The sequence below is a fragment of the Zingiber officinale genome, chromosome 8A (assembly GCF_018446385.1).
Source record: "Zingiber officinale cultivar Zhangliang chromosome 8A, Zo_v1.1, whole genome shotgun sequence".
Classification (NCBI taxonomy): domain Eukaryota; kingdom Viridiplantae; phylum Streptophyta; class Magnoliopsida; order Zingiberales; family Zingiberaceae; genus Zingiber; species Zingiber officinale.
The window spans coordinates 140,646,696-140,674,305 of record NC_056000.1 but is presented as its reverse complement, the minus strand read 5'-3'; the positions used below and the strand labels follow the sequence as shown (position 1 = coordinate 140,674,305).

Sequence of the window (27,610 nt, the reverse complement as noted above, 5' to 3'; positions counted from 1 at the left end):
CAATTCTATTTAATGGACTTAGTATCAAAGTAATGGTATACACTTAGATGCATCTAATAGTATCCTCCCCAACGGAGTCACTGCTATTACTTGTGTGACCAAAAGGAAACCAACTATTAATTTGTCATAAAACTAGGTTGACAAGATAATAAAATTAATGGGTAAAACCTCTCTTATAAATGTTTGAATTTGTATACATCCACACTAACGTGGCATACAAAATTCACGGTGTTTGAGGTAATTTTATTTGTCATAAAGTTAGATTGACAAGTTAGTTAAAGGATAAAACTCTCCTCTTACAAATGTTTGATTTTGTATACGTCCACACTAACGTGGCATGCAAAATTCACGGTGTTTTGAGGTGTTGGTAAATTTAAATAGTATTGTTTGAGGAATCAATATTATTTTAAATTTAGAATCTTGACCAAATATTTGATCAAAGAAAGACCAACTATTAATTTTATTTAACAGGATAATAAAATTAATGGATAAAATCTCCTTTTAGAATTGTATACATCCACACTAACGTGACATACAAAATTCACGGGGATATTGAGATGTTGGTCTTGACCAAATATTTTTGTGATTCTTAGGATTTTAAATGTTAGTCAATCCCCTAGTTGTTATACTATAGAAAAGACTTGATAGTCCCAATTATAATGATTGGAATACTTGGACATTAAGGTAGACTGTTCTCTCAGAACTAAGAACAATAACGGTGTATTTTATTAGTTGCTGAAAAAATTTAGTGGTGTTATCTACCGGTACCTGGTGTGTAGATATATGAACCACTGATCATGTCTACAATTCATTGCAGGGATTCCAGGAAACCCGACAACTATATAAATCACCGTCTACATGGGCACTGCTACAAAAGTAGAAGCTGTTGCAGTGGGAGATGTTTATCCTTTGATAGGAATAAAACATGGATTTTAAGAAATTGCCTTTAAGTACCAAGTTTAGAAAGAAATTAATTTCAGTTTCTAAACTATTTATGGATAGATATTCTATTACTTTTGATAATAATATGGTTGTCAAGCAAAGTAGAGAAATTATCTGTTCAGGTATGTTGGTTGGCAATTTATAATCCAATAACTCCCACGATGCAACAAATGGAAATTAATAACACATCTTATAACTCTAATAAGAGGAAGCAACCTTCAAAAATGAACCAATAATATCTTTGGCATCTAAGGCTAGGTCATATTAACTTGAGTAGGATTCAAAGGATAATAGCCAATGAACTTTTGGGTTCATTGGTGGTGGAAAACTTTCCAACCTGCGAGTCTTATTTGGAAGGAAAAAATGACCAAAAGGCTTTTTAAGTCTAAGGGGTATAGAGCCAAAGATGTGTTGGAACTGGTTCATTATGATTTGTGTAGACCTATGACTATCCAGGTAAGAGGTGATTTCGAATATTTCATCTCTTTTATAGACGACTATTCGAGATGCGGGTACATTTACTTTATGTACCACAAGTCTAAGTACTTTGATAAGTTCAAAGAGTACAAGGCTGATGTGGAGAAACATCAAGGTAAAAATATCAAGACACTACGGTGAGATCGTAGTGGCGAGTACCTCGTAGGAGAGTTTAGGAGTCACTTATCAGAAGTCGAGATTTAATCCTAACTAACTACACCTGGTACACCCCAACAGAATGGTGTAGAAGAAGGTAAAAGACTCTTATGGAAATAGTTAGATTAATGATGAGTTATTCAGAAAGTTATCAAATTCATTTTGAGAATATACTCTGGAAACGAAAGTGAACATAATACATTCTAAAATCAGAACTCTCTACTCCCATAGAATTGTAGAATGTACGTAAGCCTAGTCTGAAGCATATTCGGATTTGGGGTAGTCCAACACATGTGCTGAAGGGAGACACTGATAAAGTTGGACAGGAGTTCACTTGTTTATGGGTTATCCTAGAAAAATGAAAGGAGGTTTATAATCTTAAAAATCAGAAGGTTATTGTAAGCAACAATGCCCGATTTTTAGAAGAGGGCTATGTAATGAACCACAAGTCCATAAGTAAATTTGTTCTTAAGAAAATAATAAAGGACACGTCTAATCTAGTACCAACTGTACAAGATGAAATATCACAAGAAACTGCAACACGTATCACAAATGATTTATAATAGCACAAAGTGCCTCGTCGTAGTGGGAGGGTTGTTAGGCAACCTAAAAGATTCATGTTTTGGGAGAATCTTTGAACTTGATCCCTAGTGAACATGAACCTGATTCCCAAACATATGACAAAGCGCTCCAAGATAAAGATGCAGCTTCTTTGTAAAGAGCAATGAATACAGAATTAGAATATATGTATTCTAATAAAGTCTGGGAGCTTGTATAACCACCAAATGGTGTAAAAGCCATTGGATGTAAATAAGTCTACAGTAGAAAAAGAGGGATAGACAGGAAGGTGGAAACTTTCAAAGCAAGGCTTGTTGAAAAAGGAAACTTTTTTGCCAGTAGCCATGCTTAAGTCTATCTAGATTCTTTTATCTATATGGACTATGAGATTTGGTAAGTGGATGCCAAGACATCTTTCCTTAATGGAAATCTTGTAGAAAATATCCGTATAAAGCAACCAGAAGGGTTCATCGCAAAGGGCAAAGAGAATCTTGTATACAAGCTCAATCAGTCTATGGACTGAAGAAAAGCTTCAAGGTCTTGGTTCATCTGGTTTAATGAAGTAATCCAGATCTATGGATTTATTCAGTGTCCAGATGAGTCTTGTGTATACAAGTAGTGTGATGGAAGCGTGATGGTATTTCTTGTACTATACGTAGATGACATTTTTGTTAGTTGGAAACAATATCAAAGTGTCGTCAGAAGTAAGGGTATGTTTGTCCAAACAATTCAATATGAAGGACTTGGGAGAGTGCGCACATATTCTCGGGATCAAAGGGATCATAAGAAAAGAATATTGTGCTTATCCCGAACTTCATACTAATCCTGGCTTGTTTAAGCATGCAAGACTCCATGAAAGGTTTTTTCTACTTTTTGGACATGGAGAATCTTTATCTAAAGAGATGTCTCTGAAGACATCAAAATAGAAAGATGACATGAAGGCAGTTCCTTATGCTTCGGCTATAGGAAGCCTAATGTATGTAATGCTGTGTACGAGACTGGATATCTGCTCAGGGCATAGTTAGTAGATATCGAAGTAATCTAGGACCGGGATGCTAGACTGCCGTAAAGCATATATTAAAGTACCTTAGAGGGACTAGAGATTATATGCTAGCTAACAAGGCAGATAGTTTAATCCCTGTAGGTTACACGGATTTTGACTTCAAATCAGAAGGGACAATAGTAAGTCAACCTCGGGGTTTTGTGTTTACTTTAGGAGGTGAAGTTATAACTATGGAGGAGTGTTAAGCATAGGTATTTTTTCGGACTCCACGATAGAAGCTGAGTATGTGGCAGCCTCAGAAGCAACCATAGAAGCTGAATGGCTTAGTAACCTCATGATGGACTTAGATGTGATTCCTGGTTTGTCCAAAATTATTTGGTGCAGTAGCAAACTCGAAGGAACCATGAGTCCATAAGACAAGTAAACACAATAGAGCGCAAGTACCACCCAATACGAGACATCGTATAACGAGGAGAAGTAGTTGCCACCTAGATTACATCAGATGATAATCTGTATATCTTTTCACTAAGGTCCTTAAGGCAAGAGCTTTTGATGGACATGTTGAAGGGTTGAGAATCAGATGTATGGCAACATTCATGGCAGCATAGTCTTTTAGTATAAGTGGGAGATTGTTAGAGTATATACTAAAAGCCTAGCTTTTGTATGAATATTTATTTAGAAATAAGAATCACATTTGTCAAGTATCTACATTTATATATACCGAGTGTAGTCGTTTAATTAATTTATATTGTATATAACACGGTGTGTGGTGTCACACACAGGAGATCGTGTTATCGGTTTTTTATAAATTATAAACAGTAGCTCACGATTAAGATGGAAAGGAACAAACCATTGGAATAGTCGTAGTGTAATTAGGTATTAGTTTATCTTGACAAATAAATTATACTAGTACACTCTAAGTATATTGAGCATGACCATTTAAGGAAAGTTCTTTTTATACTGACTTAATAAAAGAACAAGTCCTTAGTTATTATAGAAGTGTGTGCTCTTAATCCTAATATAATAACAAGCACATATATTTAGTATTCATTTCTTTAACTTATCAAAAGGGTGAGATTTAGCTCGATAAATCAAAAGGCCCAATAAGTTGAGAAATGATATTACTTATAGTGTGTGTTGTTAATTATAGAAGGAAACTGTGTCCTAGTAATATAGGTTGATAAATGTCCCCAAGAGGAGCTCATAAGGATTGTCATGTTAAACCCTGCAGGTGGACTTAGTCTGACATGACGATAAGGTTGAGTGGTACTACTCTTGGACTGAGATATTAATTAAAATGAGTTGTCAATAACTCAATTAATTAGTGGACATTTGACATCTTAAACACAGGAGACTAACATACTCATAATAAGAAGGAGCCCAAAATGTAATTTAGGATTGGTGTGGTAGTTCAATAATAATTCTTTAGTGGTATGAATTATTATTGATGAAATTAAGTTGTGTGTTTGGGGCAAACACGGGAAGCTTAATTTCATCGGGAGACCAAAACCAATTCCTCCTCTCGGTTCCTATCGTAGCCTCTTGTATATAGAGAATTATACCCACCTATACCCACCTTCTTACCCACTCTTTGGTAGCCGACCAAGCTAGGGTCGGCCAAGACCCAAGGATTGAGCCAAGATTAGTGGTCGGCCCTAGCTTGGAGTCCAAGCTAGGTGTGGCCGACCACATATAATATAAAAGGGATTTTATTTAAATTTTTTCTTATGTGGATAACATGGTTTTAAAAGAGAGTTTAAAATTTAAATCTTTCCTTTTATACCTTTCTATAAAAGATTAAGAAAAGATTTGAAATCTTTTCTTATTTGTAGATTGAAAGGTGAATTTTAATTTTAATAAAACTTTCTTTTTTTGTAACCATGTTCATGATTTAAAAGAGAGTTTAAAAAATAAATATTTCTGTTTATAAGTTTCTACAAAAGATTAAGAAAAGAATAAATATCTTTCTTTATTTGTAGATTGAAAGGAGATTTTAATTTTAGAGATAACTTTTCTTTTTGGAAATCATCCACATGTTTAAAAGAAAGATTTTAATTTATAAAATTTCTTTTTATAATCCACCTTGAAAGGTGATCCTGTCCGAACCAGAAGCCAACAGACGCTGGGCACGTGGCGCTTTCCGACTCGCTGAAGTAGATCTCCAACTGGTGGCGCGATGCTCCGGCTAACCTGCACAGAAGTCGGGCCGGGAAGGGGGTTCCCGGCGGTGACCCTCCGACGCTCAAGTCAGGTAAACTACGATAAACAAGGTGGCTCCAAAAGTGATTTTTTTCGCATCCCTGCGGCGAAGTAAGAGGCTCTATATATAGAGCGAGGAGAGAACTAATGCACGTTTACCGAAGTGCAGACATGTCAGCAACCCATACCTCGGTATGCACTTGTCAGAGAGCTTACCTGACCCATATCGATACAGTCAAAGCATGCCCTTGATGGGACAGCAGAATCCCCTGTCACAAGATTTGGAGCATGACACACACATGAAACCTACCGGTTGTCAGAGAAAGAAGTCCCTTGTCCTTTTCCCTTGCTCCAAACTTATCGTCCGGGCGGACAGCTCCCTCAACATCCGGCCGGACATCCGCAGTAGTTTACTTGTGCTTTGTGGAGACTAATAAACAGGGGTGCTTTATGACTTTGGTCGGTCGAAAGGTCAGCTCGGTCCATGACCTTTTCAATTGAGCGTCGGAACCCCGATTTGACAGGGTGCCTTCCAACCATAAGTGCGAGCCGGCCGGACCTATCCGAGTATTCGATTCCATCGGCCGGCCGGCAGTCCGGTCGGACCGGCCGTCTACGGCCAACCGTCTGGTCGGACCACACTCTCCCCGGATGGGCGGCTGCTCCGGTGACCTCCACGGGGCGTTGACTCTGCTAAATGGGGTCCCCCATTCTTACTGCCGGATCAAAAGGAAAAATTATTAGAGAAATTTTTATTTCCAGAAACAAATTAGGAAGTTTTAATTCTTGTGAATAAAAACTTACCTTGATGGAGAAATAGAGGTGGCCTGCCACTTTAATAAGAGAAAATAAAATTGTTTTTTATCAATTTTTTTTCTTTTTCATGGCAAAGAAAATAAGAAAGTTTTATTAAACTTTCCTTATTTGCCAAGACCAAGGATTATAAAAGAGGGGGTAGAGGTGCCTTCATGGAGAACAACTCTATTCTATTTTTCCTCCCTCTCTTCCTTGGTGGTGGCCGACCCTAGAGCCTCTTCTCCTTCTCTTCTCTTCCTCCTTTGTGGCCGATGACATCAACACAAGAGGAGTCCATGGTGGCCGGTTCTAGCTAGGAGAAGAAGGAGAGAAAGGAGGCTTTGTTTCTAGCATCCCTTGGAGCTTGGTGGTGGTGGCCGAACCTCACATCTCTTAGAGTTTTTGTGGTGGCCGAAACTTGCTTGGAGAAGAAGGGCTTGGGTGGTTTTCATCTCGGAAGATCGTTGCCCACACAACGTCCAAGATTAGAAGAGGAATACGGTAAAAGATCAAGAGGTTATTTGTTTACAAAGAAAGGTATAACTAGTAATTGTTTTCCGCATCATACTAGTTTTCTTTGTATAGTTATTTTTGGAAATACCAAACACAAGAGGCATATGATTCTAGAGTTTCGAATTTGTAATTCGAGTTTGTGTTTTTTTTTGTTTTTTCGATCTTGTAATTCGATTGTTCTTTTTGGTTCACTACAACAAAATCTCTCATAGACATCAGTGGAACAACAACGGTTTTAGGCTAAAACCGATGTCTTTGAGTATTTTACACCAATTTTTCTAAAAACCGGTGTCTATGAGCGCAGATTTTAGCTCATAGACATCGGTTTTTTATGCGATGTCTATGAGCGCCCTTTTTTTCGTTAATAGACACCGATTTTAACATCGGTTTTTAAAATCCGATGTTAATGATCCAAAATAAAATATTTTAATTTCCCCACAAGCCAAAATCTGCACACTGTGAAGTTCCCTCCAAACCTAAATCTTTATCCCGCCCCTTCCTCCGCGCGACCATCTCTCTCGCGTAAACCTAAACCGAGACATCTCTCTCTTCCTAAACCTAAACCTCCGACCATCCGACCATCTCTCTAAGCCTAAACCTAAACCTCCGACCATCTCTCTCAACCTCATCTCCCTCTTCCCCCTTCCTAGATCCTCTCCCGATCAGGATCAAGACACGACGAACTTGCTTCTCCGTCCAACCACACCACATCTCCTCCAACTCCTCCATTTGGTTGAGAAGAGGAGGCCTTCTTCGCATTCCGGTAGTCCATACTTTATCTTTTCCTTTCTACTTCCTCCTGTTTTTGTGTTCGGTTCTGCTCCCTTCCCACGAGGCTGCTTTCCTCTCGGAGTTGCCCAACCTCGCCACCATCTCCTTCGAGGAAGGCTACACCCAACTGTTCGGAGACTCCAACCTCATGCTTCACGGCAACGGCCGGACTGTCCACCTCTCCCTCGACCAGCGAATAGATTCTGTTAAAAGATTTTTTTTAAAAAAAAGAAAGGGACATCTTTGAACCTACCTTGTTTTGTGATCAGGTGCTGCATTTGCGTCGCAAGATCTCTACCTCCATGGATTCTTTAGTGCCTCCATTAAACTTCCCTCCGGTTACGTGGCTGGAGTGGTGGTTGCTTTCTATGTATGCTTCTTTACTCTCGAGTTTAGATTTTGCAGCACTTTCCTTTACCTGTTTGAAAGAAGAAGAAGAAGAAGAAGGAGGAGGAGGAGGAAAAAACAAAAATAGTCTCTCCTCCGCCGCGATGGGCTCTGCAACGATCCTCGCATCACTCTGCAATGGGGGTGCCGCAAGCGCCTCCGCCGCATCAAGGTCAGGGACAAAGGATCCGCCGCAAAATCTGGCGTCCAGAGGGGAATCGCGTCTCGGAATGTCCGCCGCATCGCAGATCAAGAGTCCCCCCTGCACCCGCTTCTTTATCCCCTCAGGTAATAGATCGGAGGTTGATCCGGAAAAGTTAGGGTTTGATCTAGTTTGAGGTGTCGCCGGTGAGATATGGAAGTAACCACTGCTCGAATTTATCCACAGGAGGTCGGAATCGACCGGGAGCGAGAACCATAACTCCCGATCTGTCTCGTCGTCGCTGGATAAGGATGACCGTTGCTACATGACCAGGGGATCGGCGGCGTTGGTATGCGAGGGCGAGAACGCCGACGAAAGAGCCTCGGCAGCCTCTCTACCTCGATTCTTCGTTTCGCTGTCGAACAAGGAGAAGGAGGAGGACTTCATGGTGATGAAGGGGTGCAAGCTGCCGCAGCGACCCAAGAAGAGATCCAAATTCGTCCAAAAATGCATACTCGTACGCTTCCATTCCCTCCAAAAATCTGTTTTTTAAGATCAAACAGTCGAAAAAACTGATTTTTTCCTCTAATTTCTTTGACAAACTCGATCTAGTTGGTGAGTCCTGGAGCATGGCTGTCAGATCTCTCACAGGAGAGGTATGTAGTCAGGGAGAAGAAGGGATCAAGAAAGGTAGAAATTCTCTCTACCTTCGACCAATTTGCTCATCTCGTTCCTGCATCCCATTCACATCTCATGTTCTTTTGTTTCCTGTTCCATAATTCGCAGAGGAGAAGAGGATTAAAGGCCATGTCCATGGAGAGTGATTCAGAATGAAGCAAAAGGGAGAGGTAATACTAATTGCTATCATTGATTATGATCGAATTGGAATTTTTCAGACTGAAATTTAATGGTTTGACTTCCTGTTCTTACTTCAATCTCATGTAGATGCCCGAGTTGGGAAGCTTTTAGAACAAGTGAAATGAGTTCAGGCTTGTGTCAATCAGACTTTGAACAATATTTTGTGGATAACTTTCTTGTTGTTGCAAGGATTGCACTCAATCTATATCTAGCATTGAGATAGATAAGGTATTCTAGAGCACCTCAAAATTAATTTTCTTGAAGATAACAATTCTTGATTTATTCATTAATTTTCTAACTAAAAGAGTTTAGTCAATCTTATCCCGATTTAATCCGTCAATTAATAACTAACTGTTGCTGGATGTTTTTTAATTTGATTAAATCAAGATGATAAATAATATCACGGGCCCCATACTTGAGTCGCCAGTATTCTTCAGTGAACATGTAGGTATCTGTGTGGGTTTTCTGGAGCGGGTGTGAATAATGTGATTTCGGCGGAAATCAACGTTGATTCATCTGGAAAATCAATGAGCTTCCACGGATGTCTAATCTACTTGGAAAATATGTATGATGTTCTTTTACTTGTTTGGCAAAGAAAAACGTGAAATGCTTTTCCCCTAGTGCTTGCTATGATTTTTTGATACAAACCAGATGCTATGCTTTTGTTACAATGATTTTTTTGATACAAACCGGATGCTATGCTTTTGTTACAAACCAGATACTAGTTGGAGACTAAATGATTGCCTAAGAAGAAAGGAATTAGAGATTAGGAGTTGCAGTGAGTAGAGTGGCTGGATAAGCTATCTTAAATGGTAACCTTAGGATTAAAGGATTGATTACATTTTTTGAACCTACTCAACTTCCTCTAAATCTAACACATTGATACTCGAATTTAACTTAACCTATTAAGATAAATGGGTAATCAAACCTAAAGGGTACCCATTACCATATTTAGCTATACCAATGAATTTCAAGTTCAACTAGAAGTAAGAGTGAGTGTCAATATGCCTGTGGGAATTTACTAGAAGCTACTCCTACATGAAGCAAATGAATAAAAACTACAAGTAAAGTTTACCTACCCTGTTACTACAAGTAAAGATTGCATAGTATGGCTTTGGGTTACTTCTATGATCAGGTTCGGCTCTATATATTTATCATGTATGGCTTTGGGTTCCTTCCTCCTCGTGTTATAACATTTGAGCAACAACATCAACATTTTAGTGAGTCATGATCCTGTGTATCTTGGGCATGTTCAATTATGCAGCGACTTTATTATTACATGTATTTCTGCACATAACTATTTTTTTGCTTTACATTTCATCTCACTTATTTTAACAACTAAATTGTGTACAACTTTGTTGGACCAGCATGTACCTTCTGCGTCAGAAGTTTCATGATTTAAATCTACTCCTCATATGCTAGTCTTCCTAATCATTTGTGTTTTGGTGAACTTCTTGATGCTAATTATGAAGCCATTTCTTGTTGGACTAACTACAATTTAACAACTTTCATTATGCACTTAGTATGTGTATGGTATGAGTTACTTATAAAGTATACAATAATCTTTTGTAGAGTATTTTGTTCTTCTTGAAAAATTTTAAGATACTGTAAAGTGCAATTAAATGTCTTTTCTGCATAATGTAGCAAGTTTTCTATAGTAAATCCAACATATATGAAAAGCTGATTAACTTATTTTAACCTTCCCGATCAACTTGTTTCAATTAGACATAATAGGGTTTAGTCTATAATGTTTCTAAACTATTGAAAAGTTATAACTGTTTTCAAAATTTTTATGCCTTATGACTTTCTAGGATACTCTCTAGCTACCATTCCTTTGATGTTGAATTCTGAATGCTATATTCTCAACACACTTCATTTTGGCGAAGTTGAATTTGTAGACAAGCCTAGTACCTGGACTGATTTTGTTTCTTCTGCTTAATACAATGTTAAATCCGATTGGATGATTATCTGCCCCATGAGCTTAAGTTGTCAGTAAATCATTTGATTTATGCTATTTTATGCAGTATAATAAGTCATTCCCCCCCCCCCCCCCCTAATTTATATCGTTTAACTTGTGTGCCTGCAAACAATTGTGAATTTTCCTCCTTTATAGAGAATTATATATCTTCTTGCAGGAAAAGAATGATGTTAAGCTTGAGAAAGTTCTAAAGGAAGCAGCTATGGAAAACAAAACAGTAATATTAACAACTTTGAATGCTGCCTGGGCTTCTCCTGGTTCTATTATATATTTGTTTTTTCAAAGTTTTCGGACAGGAGATGGAACACGCAGACTCCTGGACCATTTGGTAATCATTGCCTTGGACAAGAAAGCGTACATAAGGTGCATATCCTTGCATACTCACTGTTTTGCTCTTTATACTGAGGGAATGGATTTCTCAGATGAGAAGATTTACATGACTGCTGGATATTTGTCAATGATGTGGAGAAGGATAGAATTTCTGTGTGTTATTCTCGAAATGGGATACAACTTTATTTTCTCGGTAAAATTCTCCTTCCTATGATTGGCCTTTGTAATATTCTGTTTGTTAAAGTACTGATGTGTGAAAGTGACCATACCTTCTGGATCTTCTTGTTCTCTAAGTATCTATTTCTATGTAGACTATCTTGCCTTTTTTTGTTCATAGCCAAGTTTGCAGGCAATGCTCTATTGTTAAACTTTGTTCCTTGTTTCTTGTTTCTTGTTTGTGCAACATATTTTGTTACCCCTTCTTTCATCTGCTGCAAACACATATAAGATAGAATCATATATATCTACAAATTTATGCATGGAATGCATGCCTAGGATAATAGTTTGCTCGAGTGTATGAAAGTTTATCCAATGGGATAGGCATTAAGTTGTCCATATAAGCATCAGTACGTGACAGACTCATTGTTATCCATGATCTTACTGGCTAATATTCTTTATATAGCTTTGCATATAATTCTGTTAGCAGGAACTGCTAACATCTTGTACTACTGATACTCTGCATGCTGTATCCTTTTTAGTCTTGATTTACTAATATATTATTTATGTGTTTTTACAGTTTACAAATCTCAAGAACTCCAGAGTTGAAATTGATGAAGTGCGGTTCGAGTGGGCTGAATGCATGCTAGATTACATTTGAAGTGCAGTTCTACCTTGATGTGTTAAAAGAATGTTCTACCTTGATTTTGATATTTATTAGCTAGCTTTTGATGTAAAAAGAATGTTTGGGTATTTTATGGATATTGTTGTAAGAAGATTATTTATATAATTTGTGAATATTTGTGTATTTTATGGATATTATTGAATGAAGAATATTTGTATAATTTATGAATATTTGTGTATTTTTTTTATTGTTGGTTTTTCATTGTTTCGGAAATCAAATTTGTGCTGTTAAAAAATATACATATTACATCGGTTTTCCACCGCTGCAAAACCGGTGTTATTAACTAATATTACATCAGTTATTTACCGCTGCCAAAATTGGTGTTATTAACATACAATATTACATCGGTTTTACACCGTTGATGAAACGGTGTCGTTAAGTGATACTACACCGGTTAATAATCGATTCGAAAACCGGTGTCGTTAAGTGATACTACACTGGTTTTAACCCGATGTCTAAAATGACAGACTTTTAACATCGGCTTCATAGACATCGGTCGAAAATGAAATAGACACCGGTGGAAAATCGATGTCTATGAAGGTTTTTGTTGTAGTGGTTAAACCTAATGTTATTTTAGGAAATTAAATATTAGTTTTCCTTAAAAGACTTTGTTTAGGAAGTGGTGGTTGCTCCCATATCCAAGAAGGCCTAGTGCCTCGTCATGTTTAACATGGAAGCCAATTTTAGAAATTAATATTTAATTAAATTTATAACATAGGTGGATTTGGATCAATAGTGTTAAGTTCTGCTTGCGATCCAAGTTTAAACCATTAAGAATAGATAAGTTAAATTTGGAATCAATAATGTTAAGTTCCATTTGCGATTCCTAATTTAATTTCTAAAGAACATAATAGGTTGTTTAGGAAAGGTTCGGCACTTGTACAAAATTTTTGTACAGTGGAACCGGTACAATTTTCCTAGGACCAACCAACAGTTGCTACTCTTGTTACCCTTTACAGTTGCTAAATCCAAACGTTGATTATGAGTCTGTTGAACTACTAATCAATATATCAGGACATGATACGGGCTTATTCTCAAATCTTGCACATTTCTGCCCAAATGAATAGGAAAATTTTGAATGCTATGGTGGATACGGGAAGAAGAGAAGCTAATGCTAGTGATCCTGTCTGAGAAATGAGGAGATGTTGCACTGGCTCAAGTGGATGGTTTGTTGACTGGTGGAAGACTTCTTTTACTGGCAATAGAGTTCCTCAACGATCCTGCCACAATTCGATAATCTAACAAAGCGTTAGTGACCAAAGACCAGAGGAAAGATCCCTGGTAAGACCCTCCGATGCTCAAGTCAGTATGATCTCTGGTGAGTAAGATGAATAATAGTAGTGGATCTACAAGAGCGTAGGTTTCAAATGCAAATGATGCACACCTTGCCAATGGAGAGGATCCCCCTTTATATACCACCTCTCACAACTTCCGTAATTATGAGATGGTATCATGTGTTAGAGTTTATTAGTTGATGGAAAAAGTACAGCCTAGATGATATGCAGTAACGTCTGAGGAATCTTTTTTCTACCCTTAGATGTATCTCTTTTGTCATTTATGACTTAAAGCCTTGGTGAACTTGTTAAGGAAGTATGCTGTCATAACTAACTTTCGTAATAAGTACCAAGGAATATTCCCTGACAACCTTGATAGGTTGTTAAATATTATCTGCTACTTGTTTGTTAAATATATCTCGGTCGGTCCTTAAGTCAGCCTCCTTTGTCAGGGTAATATAATCTGTCAAATATATCTCAGCCACTCTTCAAGCTGACCTCTTTTATTGAGCCATTCAATTGCATTCTAGATATTTCCTTGCCCTATGTCAGATTAAGTTGCTCAATTACATTCTATGTCACATTAATATACTCATTGGAGAATAGTAGAGTGTATCAGGATCTCGAGAAATCCCTTTGATAATAACATATGTTGTGTTGATTCCGTTCAGGCGATTGATAATAACACAAATATAAGTGTCGAATGCTCGATCAATCCTTTACTTGACCAGGTGTATGTGTACTTTGGTAGGACATACCTAGAAAGATTTATAAAGTTGAGGGCATTAAACCTGGACAGCTGGTCATATATATAAGGACTGACAAGGCTGAGCGTCTTTATCTCGGTTAGAATTTATCTGGTCGATCACACATATGGGAATTAATGAGGCTTAGCGCCTTTATCTCGGTCAGGCGTTATCCTACTGGTCATACATATGGGAATTGATGAGGCTGAGTACCTTTATCCCGATTGGGCGTTATCCGACTGGTTATACACGTAGGAACTAATGAGGCTAAATGTCTTTATCCCGACCAAGCTTTATCCATTCTGTCATGCATATGTAAGAACTGATGAGGCTTAGTGCCATTATCCCGGCCGGGCTTTATCTGACCAATTACATGTATGGGAGTTGATGAGGCTAAACGTCTTTATCCCGGTCGGGCGTTATCCAACTGGTCATGCACATGGGAACTAATGAGGCTAAACACCTTTATCCTGATTGGGCTTTATCCGTTCGGTCATACACATGTAAGAACTGATGAGGCTGAGCGTCTTTATCCCGACCGGGATTTATCCGACCGATCACACGTACAGGAATTGATGAGGCTAAACGCCATTATCTCGGCCGGGCGTTATCCGACTGGTCATACACATGGGAACTAATAAGGCTAAACGCTTTTTTCCCGACGATACTTTATCTGTCTGGTCATACACATGTAAGAACTGATGAAGCTGAGCACTTTTAACCCGACCAGACTTTATCTGGCAGATCACACATATTGAAATTGATGAGGCTAAACGCCTTTATCCCGGTCGGACTTTATCAGTCTGGTCATACACATGCAAGAACTAAAGAGGCTAAGCGTCTTTATCCTGGTCGAACTTTGTCCTGACTACATGTTCGTATGATCAGAGCATATATGCTCGTTCAACTTTAAAATCGATCGAATGCGCATGATTATAATTGATATGTTTGTAGAGTGAGTCAATCATTCTGTCCACTCTTGGGACATTATTCCCCCTAGTTTGCTCAATTTAATGATTGATCATCTTCTCCCGGCCGGACTAAAATCCGATCTGGTTAACCCAAGGATTTTAACACTTGGGAACTAATCCAAGCCAACCTAGGGGATATTACTTCTTTTAGAGTAAGACTATCAAATCATCTTAACTTTGACCTTCACATCACACCTTCTGAATATATCCATCATAATCCATATTAGCTAGTTTTCTATTTTATTATGTTTAGAAAGAAAATGCTTTGCATTAATTAAAAAAAGCTCTTACACCATCCAATTCAATTAACTTTGATTAATCAAACAAATGTCAGTTCTTACTTAAACCACTCCTACACTAATAAATAAGCTCGATCAAAAGGAATATAATTAACAAACATATGCTTTGCTTTGCTTGATCGATGCTCTTCTCTATCTGTCACGACCCAACGAGTAGCTTAGCTCGGGCATGGCCGGCCTCGATCCGGTACTGCTCCCCGATCCCCATGTGCGTCATCAGCAACCATACGTGGGTGAGCAGCTCGCCGCCCTGGCTCAGCTGTTTGGCGTGTGCGTCTGACGCGCAGTTCCCTGCAGCGTAGCACAACATCTCCATCCACACCGAGCTTATCACTTCCCACCTTTTTTTCTCCTTCTTGTTCTCTCCCCCCTCCTCCTCCTCCTCCTCCTCTTCCTCCTTCTTATTCTTTTGCTCCTCCTCCTCCTCCTCATTCTCGTTCTTGAAGTTCTTCATTATCTGCCTTGCCAACTTCACCGCGTCGAACAACACCGACTTGCTTCGGTCACCCTTCACGTCAATGGGATTTACCGTCGTCCTCACCTCCATCAGCTTCTCGCACCCGAGCTCCTCCATCTTCTCCTGCGTCGCCAGTTTGTTCTTTGGTCGCATCTCCTTCGCCACCTCGATGCAAAAGCAGAAGAACTGGTGGATCATCTTCGGCAACGTCATTTTCGTGATCGCAGTCCACCCCTCCCGGATCGTCTCTGCGATCTTCTTCAAGGCAAGCACTCTCTTGGTTCCAATCGGCCGGATGAAGAGGAACCCCAAAATCCTAAAAAAGGACTTTTTGACTGTTGAAACAAGGAAGAAGAGGAACCCCAAAAGAAATGATTTCTTCTCATCCTCTATAGATTTTTCATTCCGTAATTCCTCCCTCATCTCGGTCTCCTTGTCGGAGAAGAATTTCTTGGCCTCGGCACAGGTGTCTAGGAATCTAATCGTCCCGATGCCGGCAGGCAGCAGCTTCGGCTGATACACCACGAGGTATATCAAGTAATCGGATATCTCCCTGCTTATTTTGACGTAATCTTCTATCTTAATTATCTCGCCGACGGCGGATGGCTCAGAAGACCCTGCTTCATTTTCAACATCCTCCACATCCCCTGATTCCTCCTCCTCGTCTCCTACTTCATTTGTCGAGTGGTCTTGGCTTCTTCTCAGAATCGTCTTTACCCTTTGCGTCAATATTGTTCCTATACTCTTCATCCATGATCTCAATTTTCTTCCAATTTCAATAATTTTTACTCCAGAAACTTGCTTATTAGGGTCTTCGGTGTTATCGGCCGCTCGTTTGAAACTTTGGTAGCAGAGATGCGTGGCGATGTGCCATATCAGGATACTCTCGTCGAACTCCTTCTCGATGCTCCATTTGACCGTAGTGTATCCTTTCTCCCGGAGTACCCATTCGCCCCTGCACGCTCGAAGGCGCTTGTAGTTTTCAGCGAGCCCATCGGTGCTTTGGGCCTTCGTCTTCAACTGGCCGAAGATGTTCCTTTTTATTACGTCTTCCACCTGGATGGACCTCACGTACCACAACTGATTCCTCACACCCTTCAATTTTATCAACTCCAGCATCCGGTCAAGATTGGTGCGATTGTAGTCCCTGATGCAGACATTGAGAAGGTTGTGCTGCCGCATCTTGTTCGACCACCACCGCTCGGTGTCTCCCAGCAACCACTTAGGGAAGACGCTGAGGAATCCTTTTCGGAGCTTGATGATGACGTCACCCCATTTGGGCGTCCCAATCTTTTTCTTGAGGAATGCAATCCAGGGCTGCTCGAGCCGGCCGCTGGTGCTCATCTGCAGCGCGACGATCGCCCAGTCGGAGAAGATGAGCAACAAAATTGCGATGATCTCGAGCCCGATCGCGACGAGTAGGAGCAAATAAGTGATGAGGACGTCGACGCCTTTGAAGGTGCTAGAGTGCTTGCCGCTGCGGTGGTAGAAGAGGAGGAGCGCGAGGATGGCCATGGAGAGGGAGGCGACGCGAGTGATGCGGCCTCTGGTGTTGTGGACATGGACTGCCTTGGTGTGGAGGATGTCGTGGAGGAAGGAGAGCTCCACTTCCACCACCTGGAACGCCTGCTCCGGCTTTAACCGGACGAAGAAGTTCTGGCTTTCGATGCGGTCCTGGAAGCTGAGCATGAGGTCGACTGTGAGGCGCTTGAAGATCTGGAAGAAGTGGTAACCCATGGAGATGACCACCGCCATAGGAATCTCTTCTGCCTCCTGCTGCGGGAGCGTGGGTGGGGGCTCCTTGTCAATCTTGATCTCCACCTTGACGCCGGCGTCCTTGCGGGAGTGGAGCTCCTGCATGAACTTAGCGTAGTTGGGGCCAGGGTCAGCCTCGCTGAGCATCGACTCACGGAGGTGGTCCATGGAGGCGGAGCGGAGAGACAACGTGCGCTCGCCGTACTTGAGGATGCCGGCGGCGAAGACGACGATGGCGGGCTTCCAAACATGGGGGCTTGGGAGGGATTCGAGGAAGACGGCGACGGCTACGACGACCTCGGCGACGAGGTTGAGGAGGTGACGGAGCCAGAGCTCGTTGTCCTCGAGCGAGTAGGAGGTGATGGTGTCGGGGCCACCGAGATGGAGGAGGAGGAAAGGGGCCCAGAAGGCCATGATGTCGCCGCTGGTGTTGGCCTCCACCGCGTCGTTCTGCTGGTTGAGGAGGTTGCCAAGGGCCAAAATGGCGATGGCGTCGGCGCCAAGGTAGGAGAGCCAGAGCAGGAGGCTGAGGGCCTTGTTGGAGCTGCGCTTGCGGAAGAGGGAGAAGGAGATGAGGATGACCTGGAGGAGGAGGCTACAGAGGACGAGGATGCGGATTTCTTCCTCGCTCCATAGATTGCGAATTTTCTCCGGAATGATCTGCATTGATCGATCGATCGATCGATGAATCGCAACAACGTGGTGTAGGTGCACTGTATTTTATTTATAGGAGCTGCATGCGTCCCACACAAGAGAAGTCGATCGATCGTCGATCGTGAACATTAATTAATTAATTTTGTGCGAGAAACGCCATGGCAACTTTTTCTTTATTCTTGTTGCCTTGGCAAGCGATGCTCATGAGAGATGTTTCCAGTGTTGCATGCCACTAATTTGGAACGTGAAGAAGAAGTGCAAAAAAAGGTAGGATTAGATTCTTGAGTGTGCTTCTCAAAATGCTTTGTCCGTACAATTTATGTTCTTTGAGTGAGAGAAGGAGACTAGCAGTTTATTCTGAAAGGGATAAAGGTTTAATTTAACTGTCAATTTCATACATATGGTTACGGTGGGACCCAGCACGTAGTAAAATCAGATACAATATGCGTTGATGATAGCAGAGTCGAGTGTTGCGTCTTGATAACATCCCTGAAAAGATGAAGCGGCTAACGGCCAGCTCGAGTGAAGACTTGTGGTTGACTAGCTCGAGTATTTTCCCACTCGGGTGAATACTCGCTCGGGTGAAGAAGTTCGGTCGACTAGTTCAGGTATTTTTCTGCTTAGGTAAATACCTGCTCGTGTACTTTCTGTAGGACCGTTGAGAACGAGAGGGAGGAGAAGGTGAATCTCGTCGTTTTAAAATTTATCTCTTCTTTTTGAAAATCTTTCGGAAAATTCAAATATGTAGCAAATAGAAATAAAGAAAAAAAAACATAATTAAATTTTTACTTGATTCGAAACTCAGTCAACTCATATTTCAAAATTCATGATCCTTTGGACTTTATAAGTTGAGCATTATAATCTCCTTGAAAACTTCAAAAGTAGAAATCGGATACAAAATGAAAGAGATAATAATAATTTTTACTAATCTTTAATTATGCAACAAAAATACAACAGTAGTAGAGTGGTGATTGAAGCATTGCTCTTGACGTGAAAGCTTACGCAAAGATAATCTTAGCATAGAGAATGAGAGCATGGAGTAGAAGAATTGGTTATTGCAAAAAAAAAAAAAAACTGATGATGCCTCTAAACTCGAGGTTTCTTATATAGCTGAGCCACCACCTTATTTAGCGAACATTCTGAAATTTTCACTGATCCATCGTCTAATCCTTTTGATCAATCAACGAAACCTAATGTATCTTCCCGATTTTGCGTCCTACTTCTTGATCGTGAAATCAGGTTGATCCGTCAACTGATCAACTTTATCCGTCAATTGATCCTATTGTTCCTTTTTGTGATCGGGTGGATCGAATCTGATCTTGATGTAATATGATGATTCGTCGACAAAACATACTTATCAGTCAATGGAATGTAGCTTCCTTTTTGAGTCACAACATACTTTTATTTGTCGACTAATCCCTCTTTTCCATCGACGAAAAATCCTTAGGATCCTTTGACTGATCCTATTTTTCAGTCAACGGAACACTTGTAAAAAAGAGTTAGAGCATTTTACTCTACAAAACAAGGTTAAAACAAATATAACATTTGTCCTATAAAACAAAGTTAGAACAAATATATACATGATAAAATCCTAATAAGGACTTTAGTCTGATCTCAACTTAGACTTTCAAGTTGGCTCTAATTTGAATCGGCGCCTAAGTCTCAATTGAGACTCGTGAGAACTGCTTCTCTGCACTCTAATGACTTACCTTACTTACCTTATGTTTGACGTTTGATCTCTGACCCATCAAGTCTTTCCTTGCCTTGATGTCTGGTTTATACTAACCCACCAAGTCCCCTTACCAGATGTTCGGTCATTCTAACTTATCTGGACTTTCTGCCAATCCCATCCTCCCAACCTACATGGACTTTCTTCCAGTTCGATCCTCCCAACCCATTAGGACTTTTTGCTTGATGTCTGGTGAAACATTCCTAGATTATCTCTCAAGTTTAATTAATTATTTTTTAAAAAAATAACTCTCTCAACATTTGCTATGTAAATAACCGTAGTACAATTCCTACGAAATAAATTATCTTAACTAGTGTAAATGACAACATCTCAACAAGAGCTTAATAATAAGGGGCAATGAATCCTCAAACATCTCCTTATTCAAATGAAGAACCTCTCACAATAGAACAAGTATGTTTTGCACTCCTAAAATGCCCGAACAGTGTCATGCGTCCATCTCGTCTCCTCGCCTACTCCGTCCGCATATCCTGGGAGGCATTCTTACCTGTAACGTAGACATCATGAGTCTACGAACCCAGCAAGTACGATTCGATATGAATAAAATGACATCCATAAAGTAACAGGAATAACAACTAGTAAACATAGAACATAACTCAAATACAGTATAACAAAGAAAAATGCAATATGTGAAAGATCCTACATAGCTAATAAGGGTGAGTATGTCACATATCCAGTAACCACTAATAGAGCCAGTCAAACAGTCCCATGACCTTAGAGGTACCTCCTAGAGAACATACAATCATATAGCCGAAGCTAACAATAAATTACAGTATCGGTCATAAATTATAGTATCAGTTATGTTTGGAAGGACCCTTCTCGGAGCTCATCCCGGGGCACCTAACCCGTACCGTCACCACATATGCTCATATCCATCCAATTAGCTACATATAAAAAAAACATAATCTATCAACATAATTTTGTAATTAATTAATCATGCATAATCATTCCTTTCATTCTGTAAACATTCCTACCTTGAGGGAAAACAATGAAAGCATGCATCCACGAAAGAGAGCGATGAGAAATGGAAATTGAGCACCTAATCATATTTCGATACTTGAAAGAAACAACTAGAAACTTGTACTCACAGTAGAGAACTAGACTAGATTTCAACACCTACATCAAATGGATATAACTAAAAGTTTACTCACATAATAAGGAACTAAGGAAGCATTTAACACTTACAGCATATAGAATTAGATTAAGAATTAGAATAGATTCCGAACAACACAAGGAACAAACTCCCATTGAATTGGCACTACCACAAATCAAACCTATCCACAAGTCACGGCAACCTCGGTGAATCCCATAGTCAACAAATAACTTCACCAAAACCATAGCTATGCAAGAACATAACAGATTCGAATTAAATCCCCCAGAAGTCCTTAGTTATTCAATGGCACAGAGCATCAAGGTTTGGATCTACACTATCATAATTTATTCAATACTTTTAAAATGATAGGACAAACAAAAGCATCTTCTAACAAGGCTTGAAACAACTACCACAATTTGACCAAAATCTTCATGTACCGAAAAGAAAACAAAGCAATTCAAAACTCCATTTATCTGTCCAAAAATCCAGAATATGGTAAGAGGAACAAGGGCAGCTTCAATCCAACCCAACTACCCAGTGAAGAAATCGATACAAAACTTTTGGCAATGGAAGAACAGAGAAAGACGACATCATAACTCGAAGAAAAAAAGACAAGAAGATGTGAAGCATCAATGGCAACCAATCTGTGGCCTATTCTCTAAGACATCTACCCCTTAACCCATTGAATGGAACAAGAACAGCACAGAATCTTGACTTGCGACCCATACCATCAACCAGACATTTAACATTATGGAGAGAACTTGCAAGGTGGAACCACATTATATTAGCATTGAAAATTCCCATGAAGAACAACGAATGACATCATTCGATCAAAACCATCAAGAACTTGGATCTAGGAAACCAAAGCTATCAAGAGAAGCTAAACCCACCCTGCCCAATCACATTTGCCCTGTTCCATGGAGGAAATCCAATAGGAATCTCTAGTCGAAGCAAATTCATTATGGAGATCATAAATCGAAGCCAAAACCTCATGGAGCCATAAGACAAAGCAAGAACAACTCAGAAATCTCAAGCCGAATCACGAATATCACGGAAACCTCAAGCCGAATCAAGAACATCGCGGGAAAGAAATTGATCCATAACACAATCCATCAATCGGACTTTGTTGGCAAATTTATCAACCTACCTAGCTACCCATCCCTTACCTCACCGATCCCATATCATCATAGAGGATGTACTTGCCTTTCCCTTGTCATTCCCGCCCTCGTTCTACCGCCGGAAGCCCTCATCCAGCCGTTTCGTGTCGCCAGTGAAAAGATCGAAGACCTCCGCGTCCGATTGCGACACCCCCCAGAGGACTCGCCGGCGTGGGATGGCGGCTGACCGGTGCCAAAGGCCGGTGGTGATTCCCGTTCAATGCGGCGGAGATTGAGAGGAGAGGAGACGTTTTTAGGGGAAACCGTGAGGAATCGGGCGAGAGGTATAGATATAAATACCTAGGTTTATTCTTCCTAACCTTAAGTTAATTAAGTTAATCAACTCCCAATCTAACTGAGTATCATACGTTTTCCTCAAAATTAATAGTTCTATCCCCTTGAAATATATCATATAAGTTCAATTAAAATTCTGAAAAAATTCTAAAATTAGTAGAATATTTTATAAATTAATCCTTCAATTAGCGCTTGTGTGACCTTAGACTTCGTAAATAAATTTCTTAATTTCGCTCGTGGGTCCTTACATCTGGTCTACAAGATTCATCAAGTTTACTCAGTCTACATACTGACAAGTATATCAAATACATATATTTTGACTTTAAACTCTTTAACATATATCAAAATACAAGTTTGATTATCAATACATTTTACATTAATAATCTCCTTTTTGATGTATGACAATATTTGTTTAAAGTCAGAAAAATATACCTTTCTTAAATGCAAGTAAAATAAGTTAAACTGATTGTAAGTTATCTTATTGTGTGCACTCCCCCTTTTTACTTTAATATTTACACTCCCTCTCTTTTTGACATATATTAAAAAGAAATGTAGAATAAAGTGAGCAAACATAGTCAAGGCAAGACAATCATATAGTTAAGTTCAAACTAAACATGCATAAATTCAAACAAAATATTACATAGTCAATTCATAAAAACTAGAGCACGCATGGAAGGATAAAGCATGTCTAGTCCTCTGTGGGAGGAGATGGAGGCAGCTGTCTTTCAATTCATACTTAGATCAGACATATTTCGACAACTCCCACTACTCCATCTGTAGTACATCGTAGTGCTGCTCAAGTCCATCGAGGCGACTATCAAAATGAAGTCGGAATGCATTGAAACGATTGTCTATATGTTGCTAAAGTGAAGCCTAGAGAGTCGAATTGAACAAAAATGTCGTCTCGAAGATGAGTATAAACATTGTTGTAATCCGGCGGTGCAGGAGGAGCCTGAGAGCTGCCTAGTAAGAGACTTTGATGCTCTGAGTGAACTGGTAACTCAATATCAGCATGTGACATCTCCTGCTCAATAGGCTACTGAGCATGTGAATGTCTGGCCTTGAAGACCAAGCCCTGTGAAATCACTCTAATGCTAGCTAAAGACAACTGTCTAAGTCCTATTTTATCAAAGTCTCTCTGGATGGTAATATCTCCTATGGCGGTGTTAATACCAAAAGTACCAATATAATAAGTAAGAAGGTGGTCATATACCATATGAATAATTCCAAATGAGCTATATCCGACATAGTGAATGATTGCTTTAAAGACCCACAACTCTATGTCCAATTCTAACTGTTGTCAGAGAGCATACATAAGAAATAGGTGTATAGGTTGTATAACAGACTGATCTTTGGAAAAATCATTGTCTCTAGGATTGAGATTAATAGAGTACATGGGGGTGACATGAGGACCCTCAAAGAATTGAGCATAAATTATATCGAGGGTTAAGGCAAAATAGGGTTCAAGGTATGGGAAACATCAAAATCTGCTACCTGAAGGTCTTGTCCTCAAGAATTGTTGAAATGAGTCAAGATTAACAATTATGTCTATTCCTGCGACCCTTGTTTTGAAATTGAATTCATCAATTTTACATAGGTTGTGATAAAAATGAGAGCAAAGTTCAAGGTTGGCATAAAATTGATAGTTCAATAAAGATTGTAACTAATAATGATGGATAATATTAATTACTTCATGACAGTGGATTGTTTAAAATGGGATGTCTAAAAACTTGATGTCAGCAGGACTAAATTTTTTTAAAGTAAAAGATCGACATAATTCATCGATTGGAAATTTAAGGCTTTCATTGGCATTAGAGGAACTTGCCTGTATTTGAGCGGTCTTACAAATTTTTTGCCTACAAGGTTAGGTACGATTTTGTAAACATGTTGCATGATTGGGAAAGACAAAAGAATGTGATTTTGTTACCGAAGCATTATGACGCTTAGGAAGGAGTTGAAGATTTCGACGGCTTTGTAGGATGTGGTCATGTTGATCTCGAGCATAGAAAGGAGAAGAAGCAAATAGAAGGTGGATTGCTTCTGATTTATGCCTCGGTACTATTTTAAAGGTGTTGATCCATCGACGGATCAATCGGATTCGTCAATGGATCCATTAAAAGTTGCAATTTACGAAGCTTTTCCAGTGATCCATCAACTCAAAAAAAAAGTGTTTAATCGACAGATCCTCTCATGACTTTTCAATGATCCATCAACTGAAAAGTATGTTCAGTAGACGGAAAATACGAACTATTGTGTCAAAATTTTTCAGTTATCTGATGACTGATAACGTTGCTTAGTTGATAGAAAATATTAAATGTTTTTAGTCAATGGAAAATACTTTTCCATCAACAGAAACTCTTTTTCCGTTGATGAAAAATGTTAACATTTTTTAATAAAAATAGTATTTTTAAAAATTAGATGTTTAAAATGTCTAATTAACTTCTTTTTTAACTCAAATTATATGAAAGCTCATTAAATTGTTTAAAATCTTAGCCATAATATGGTTAATTTTTTATCAAACAAAAACCTCTTTGTGGTTCATGGTGATGCACTTTATCAACATCTGAACCTAGGGTAAACTTGATACATCTCACACCAATCTATGTTCAACAATACATAATCAAGGTAACTCCTAGGTGCTTGTGGGATGTCAAAGCTTCTAGATCTATAGGATCATGAATACTAGGGTTCTATCCTAGACTAATTCCAGTCAATTTTGGATTAACTTTTAAAAATATAGTTTTGAAAAATATCAAGTTTGAAAACAAATTCTATTATATGACACACATACCTAACTTTCATTGTAATTGACTAAATCCAAACTCAGGTAATGGTTTTATGAAAATGTCTGCCAAATTTGATTTGGACTCAACATAGTTAAATTCAATTTCTCCTTTGACGACGTGATCCCTAACAAAATGGTGTTTAATTTTTATGTGTTTGGTTCTTTAATTGGGGTTATTTTTCATTGGTATGTTTATTTCTTTAGTATTTTTCATTCCAAACTTTTTTAAGTAGTTCTTTTGTACGAAGAGATCCCAATTCGAATCATGGATTCAAAGGATTAGGTGTTGAGACGAAGGACTATTCCGTATGTTAAAGTCCAATGGTCTAACCATACTACCAGGGAGGCTACTTGGGAACGAGAAGAGGAAATGTGTGTACTATACGCACATCTTTTTGAGGTCTAAGGCAAGCCAAGTTTCAAGGACAAAACTTCACATAAGGAAGGAGGAATGTGAAGACCGATAGGATAATGGAAGGAGTGGAAAGGATGGAGTTAGTGGGACTTGAAACACTTGGATAGTGGAAGTATTGGAAGGGGTGGAGTTAGTGGGATAATGGAAGGTGGAAGTAGTGGGATTAGTGGAAGATCAAATCTTCACCCCCAACACTATAAATAACCTTACACCTATCGGAGGGAAGGTTTGACGGTAAAAGAAGACAAAATTCCTACAGATTCATTTTGGGCAAGGCAAAAGAGGTCACCGTCATAGCAACTTCTAAGGAACGAGTAAGTGGACTTATTACGCAAATTCTAGATTTTTTAAAAGCAATAGTTTTTATTCTATGAAAATTAATTTGTTTCATCTCTGAACACTTCTGACTACTGATTACTCTTATTTTCATAATTTTAGGCACTAGACTGATCATGAACTAAATGGTAGGAATACATATTCTGAACATATCTAACTTCCGACTTTTGTAATATTTTTGATCTTCGACCTCTCCTCTAGGAGGGATAAATCTAGAGAGTTGATATCATTTAAGCCATGAGGAACATAATTTAATTTAAGTGCCCGTGTGAAAATCTATGTTTAGATTTTTTTTTTGTAATTTTTTCTACTACTTTACAAGAATTTCAGCATTTGTGTTTTATCCCTCGCCTGCTAAGTGATTCTCAAATCACTCACCCCCTTACAAACCATTTCAGTTAGAGACGAAGGTGGTATCGAGAATGAGATCGAGGATAGAGAGCAAGTCGAGTTCTGGGGATGGTGAATTGACTCTAATTATAGACAAGAGGACTAAAATTATGCTGCAACTATGGGTTTCTTAATTTAATTAGGGGAATGTAATTTAATTTGTCGAATAGTGAATGATCCTGTCCGAATGCTGAATCAACGGACGCTGGGCACGTGGCGCTCCCCGGCTGCTGACGTGGATCTTCGACTGGTTGCACGAACCTCCGGCGAACCTGCACAGAAGTCAGGCCGGGAAGAGGTTCCCGGCGGTGACCCTCCGACGCTCAAGTCAGGCAAGCAAGTAGTGAAAAAAGTGGCTCCAAAGGTGTCGAACCCGTCCCTCCGGCGAAGTATAAGGCTTCTTATATAGGGCTGGAAGAAACTCATGCACACCAATCGAGGTAAACACGTGTTCTTAGCCCATACCTCGGTATGTGTTTGTCAGGGAGCTTACCTGACACCATACTGCTACAGTCCAAGCACGCTCTCGATGGGACAGCAGAACACCTCGTCGCCAGATTAGGAGTATGGCCTAATCATAGGACTTGACCGCTGTCATAAGATATAAATTGTCCTCTCCCTACCCCATGACGAGGTGCCCGTCCGGCCGGCCGGACAGGGCGTCTGGCCGGCACTCATCTTACTCCATACCCAAAACCAATCACACCCCGTCCGGCTCTTCGTATGCCTCGGTATGCTGGGTAGATCCTCGGTAAGGTGCTGTGGGGACTGCTAGCAGTATGTCACATTGTCTTCGGCCTTCCGCTCGGCTCTTCGCTACTGTTCAATTGAGCGTCGGAACCCCGACTTCTGTCGGGGCGCCTTTTGCCATCGGTTATTTACCGGTTGGCCGGCCGGGAGGTCGGCCCATCCTTCTCCTGTCGGCCACCTGGCCTTTTGACTCCCACGTGGCATTGACCCCTCAGAATGGGGGTCCCCTGTTCTAACCGCCGGATCAGTGAAAATGGTGTACTTTTTATATTGGGAATGTAAAGATTGACTTTATGTGACAATTACTATACTACCGAGGTTGGTTGTTTTCAAACTTTGGGTTGAAAACAATGCCAATGTTAGTCCTCGGTCGAGTCCGACTCCATTATGATATCACTTGTTGGTATGGGATGATTTCCAAAAATCGTTGCCTTTCATGGTATTGAATGAGACTAGACATCATCAATTTTGTAAGACTAGTATATGTTATGCTCCTTTATTTATCTAAGCAGTTAGTCCTCACTGGCTAAAAACATT

General features: G+C 39.6%; 1 protein-coding gene and 2 long non-coding RNA genes across 3 annotated transcripts; all 3 read right to left on the bottom strand.

Moving 5' to 3' along the window:
* Positions 1-15,215: 15,215 nt before the first annotated feature.
* Positions 15,216-18,251, bottom strand: LOC122010451. Its single transcript, XM_042566982.1, has one exon. It carries the CDS (start codon positions 18,116-18,118, stop codon positions 15,380-15,382), a length of 2,739 nt encoding a protein of 912 aa, XP_042422916.1. The 5' UTR covers positions 18,119-18,251; the 3' UTR covers positions 15,216-15,379.
* A 1,870-nt stretch (positions 18,252-20,121) lies between these two features.
* LOC122010449 lies at positions 20,122-22,389 on the bottom strand. Its single transcript, XR_006119901.1, has 2 exons — positions 22,113-22,389; positions 20,122-20,340 (listed from the first exon to the last, which is right to left on the bottom strand). It is a non-coding gene; the product is annotated as an uncharacterized LOC122010449 (long non-coding RNA).
* Positions 20,421-22,106, bottom strand: LOC122010450. Its single transcript, XR_006119902.1, has 2 exons — positions 20,828-22,106; positions 20,421-20,737 (listed from the first exon to the last, which is right to left on the bottom strand). It is a non-coding gene; the product is annotated as an uncharacterized LOC122010450 (long non-coding RNA).
* Positions 22,390-27,610: the final 5,221 nt, after the last annotated feature.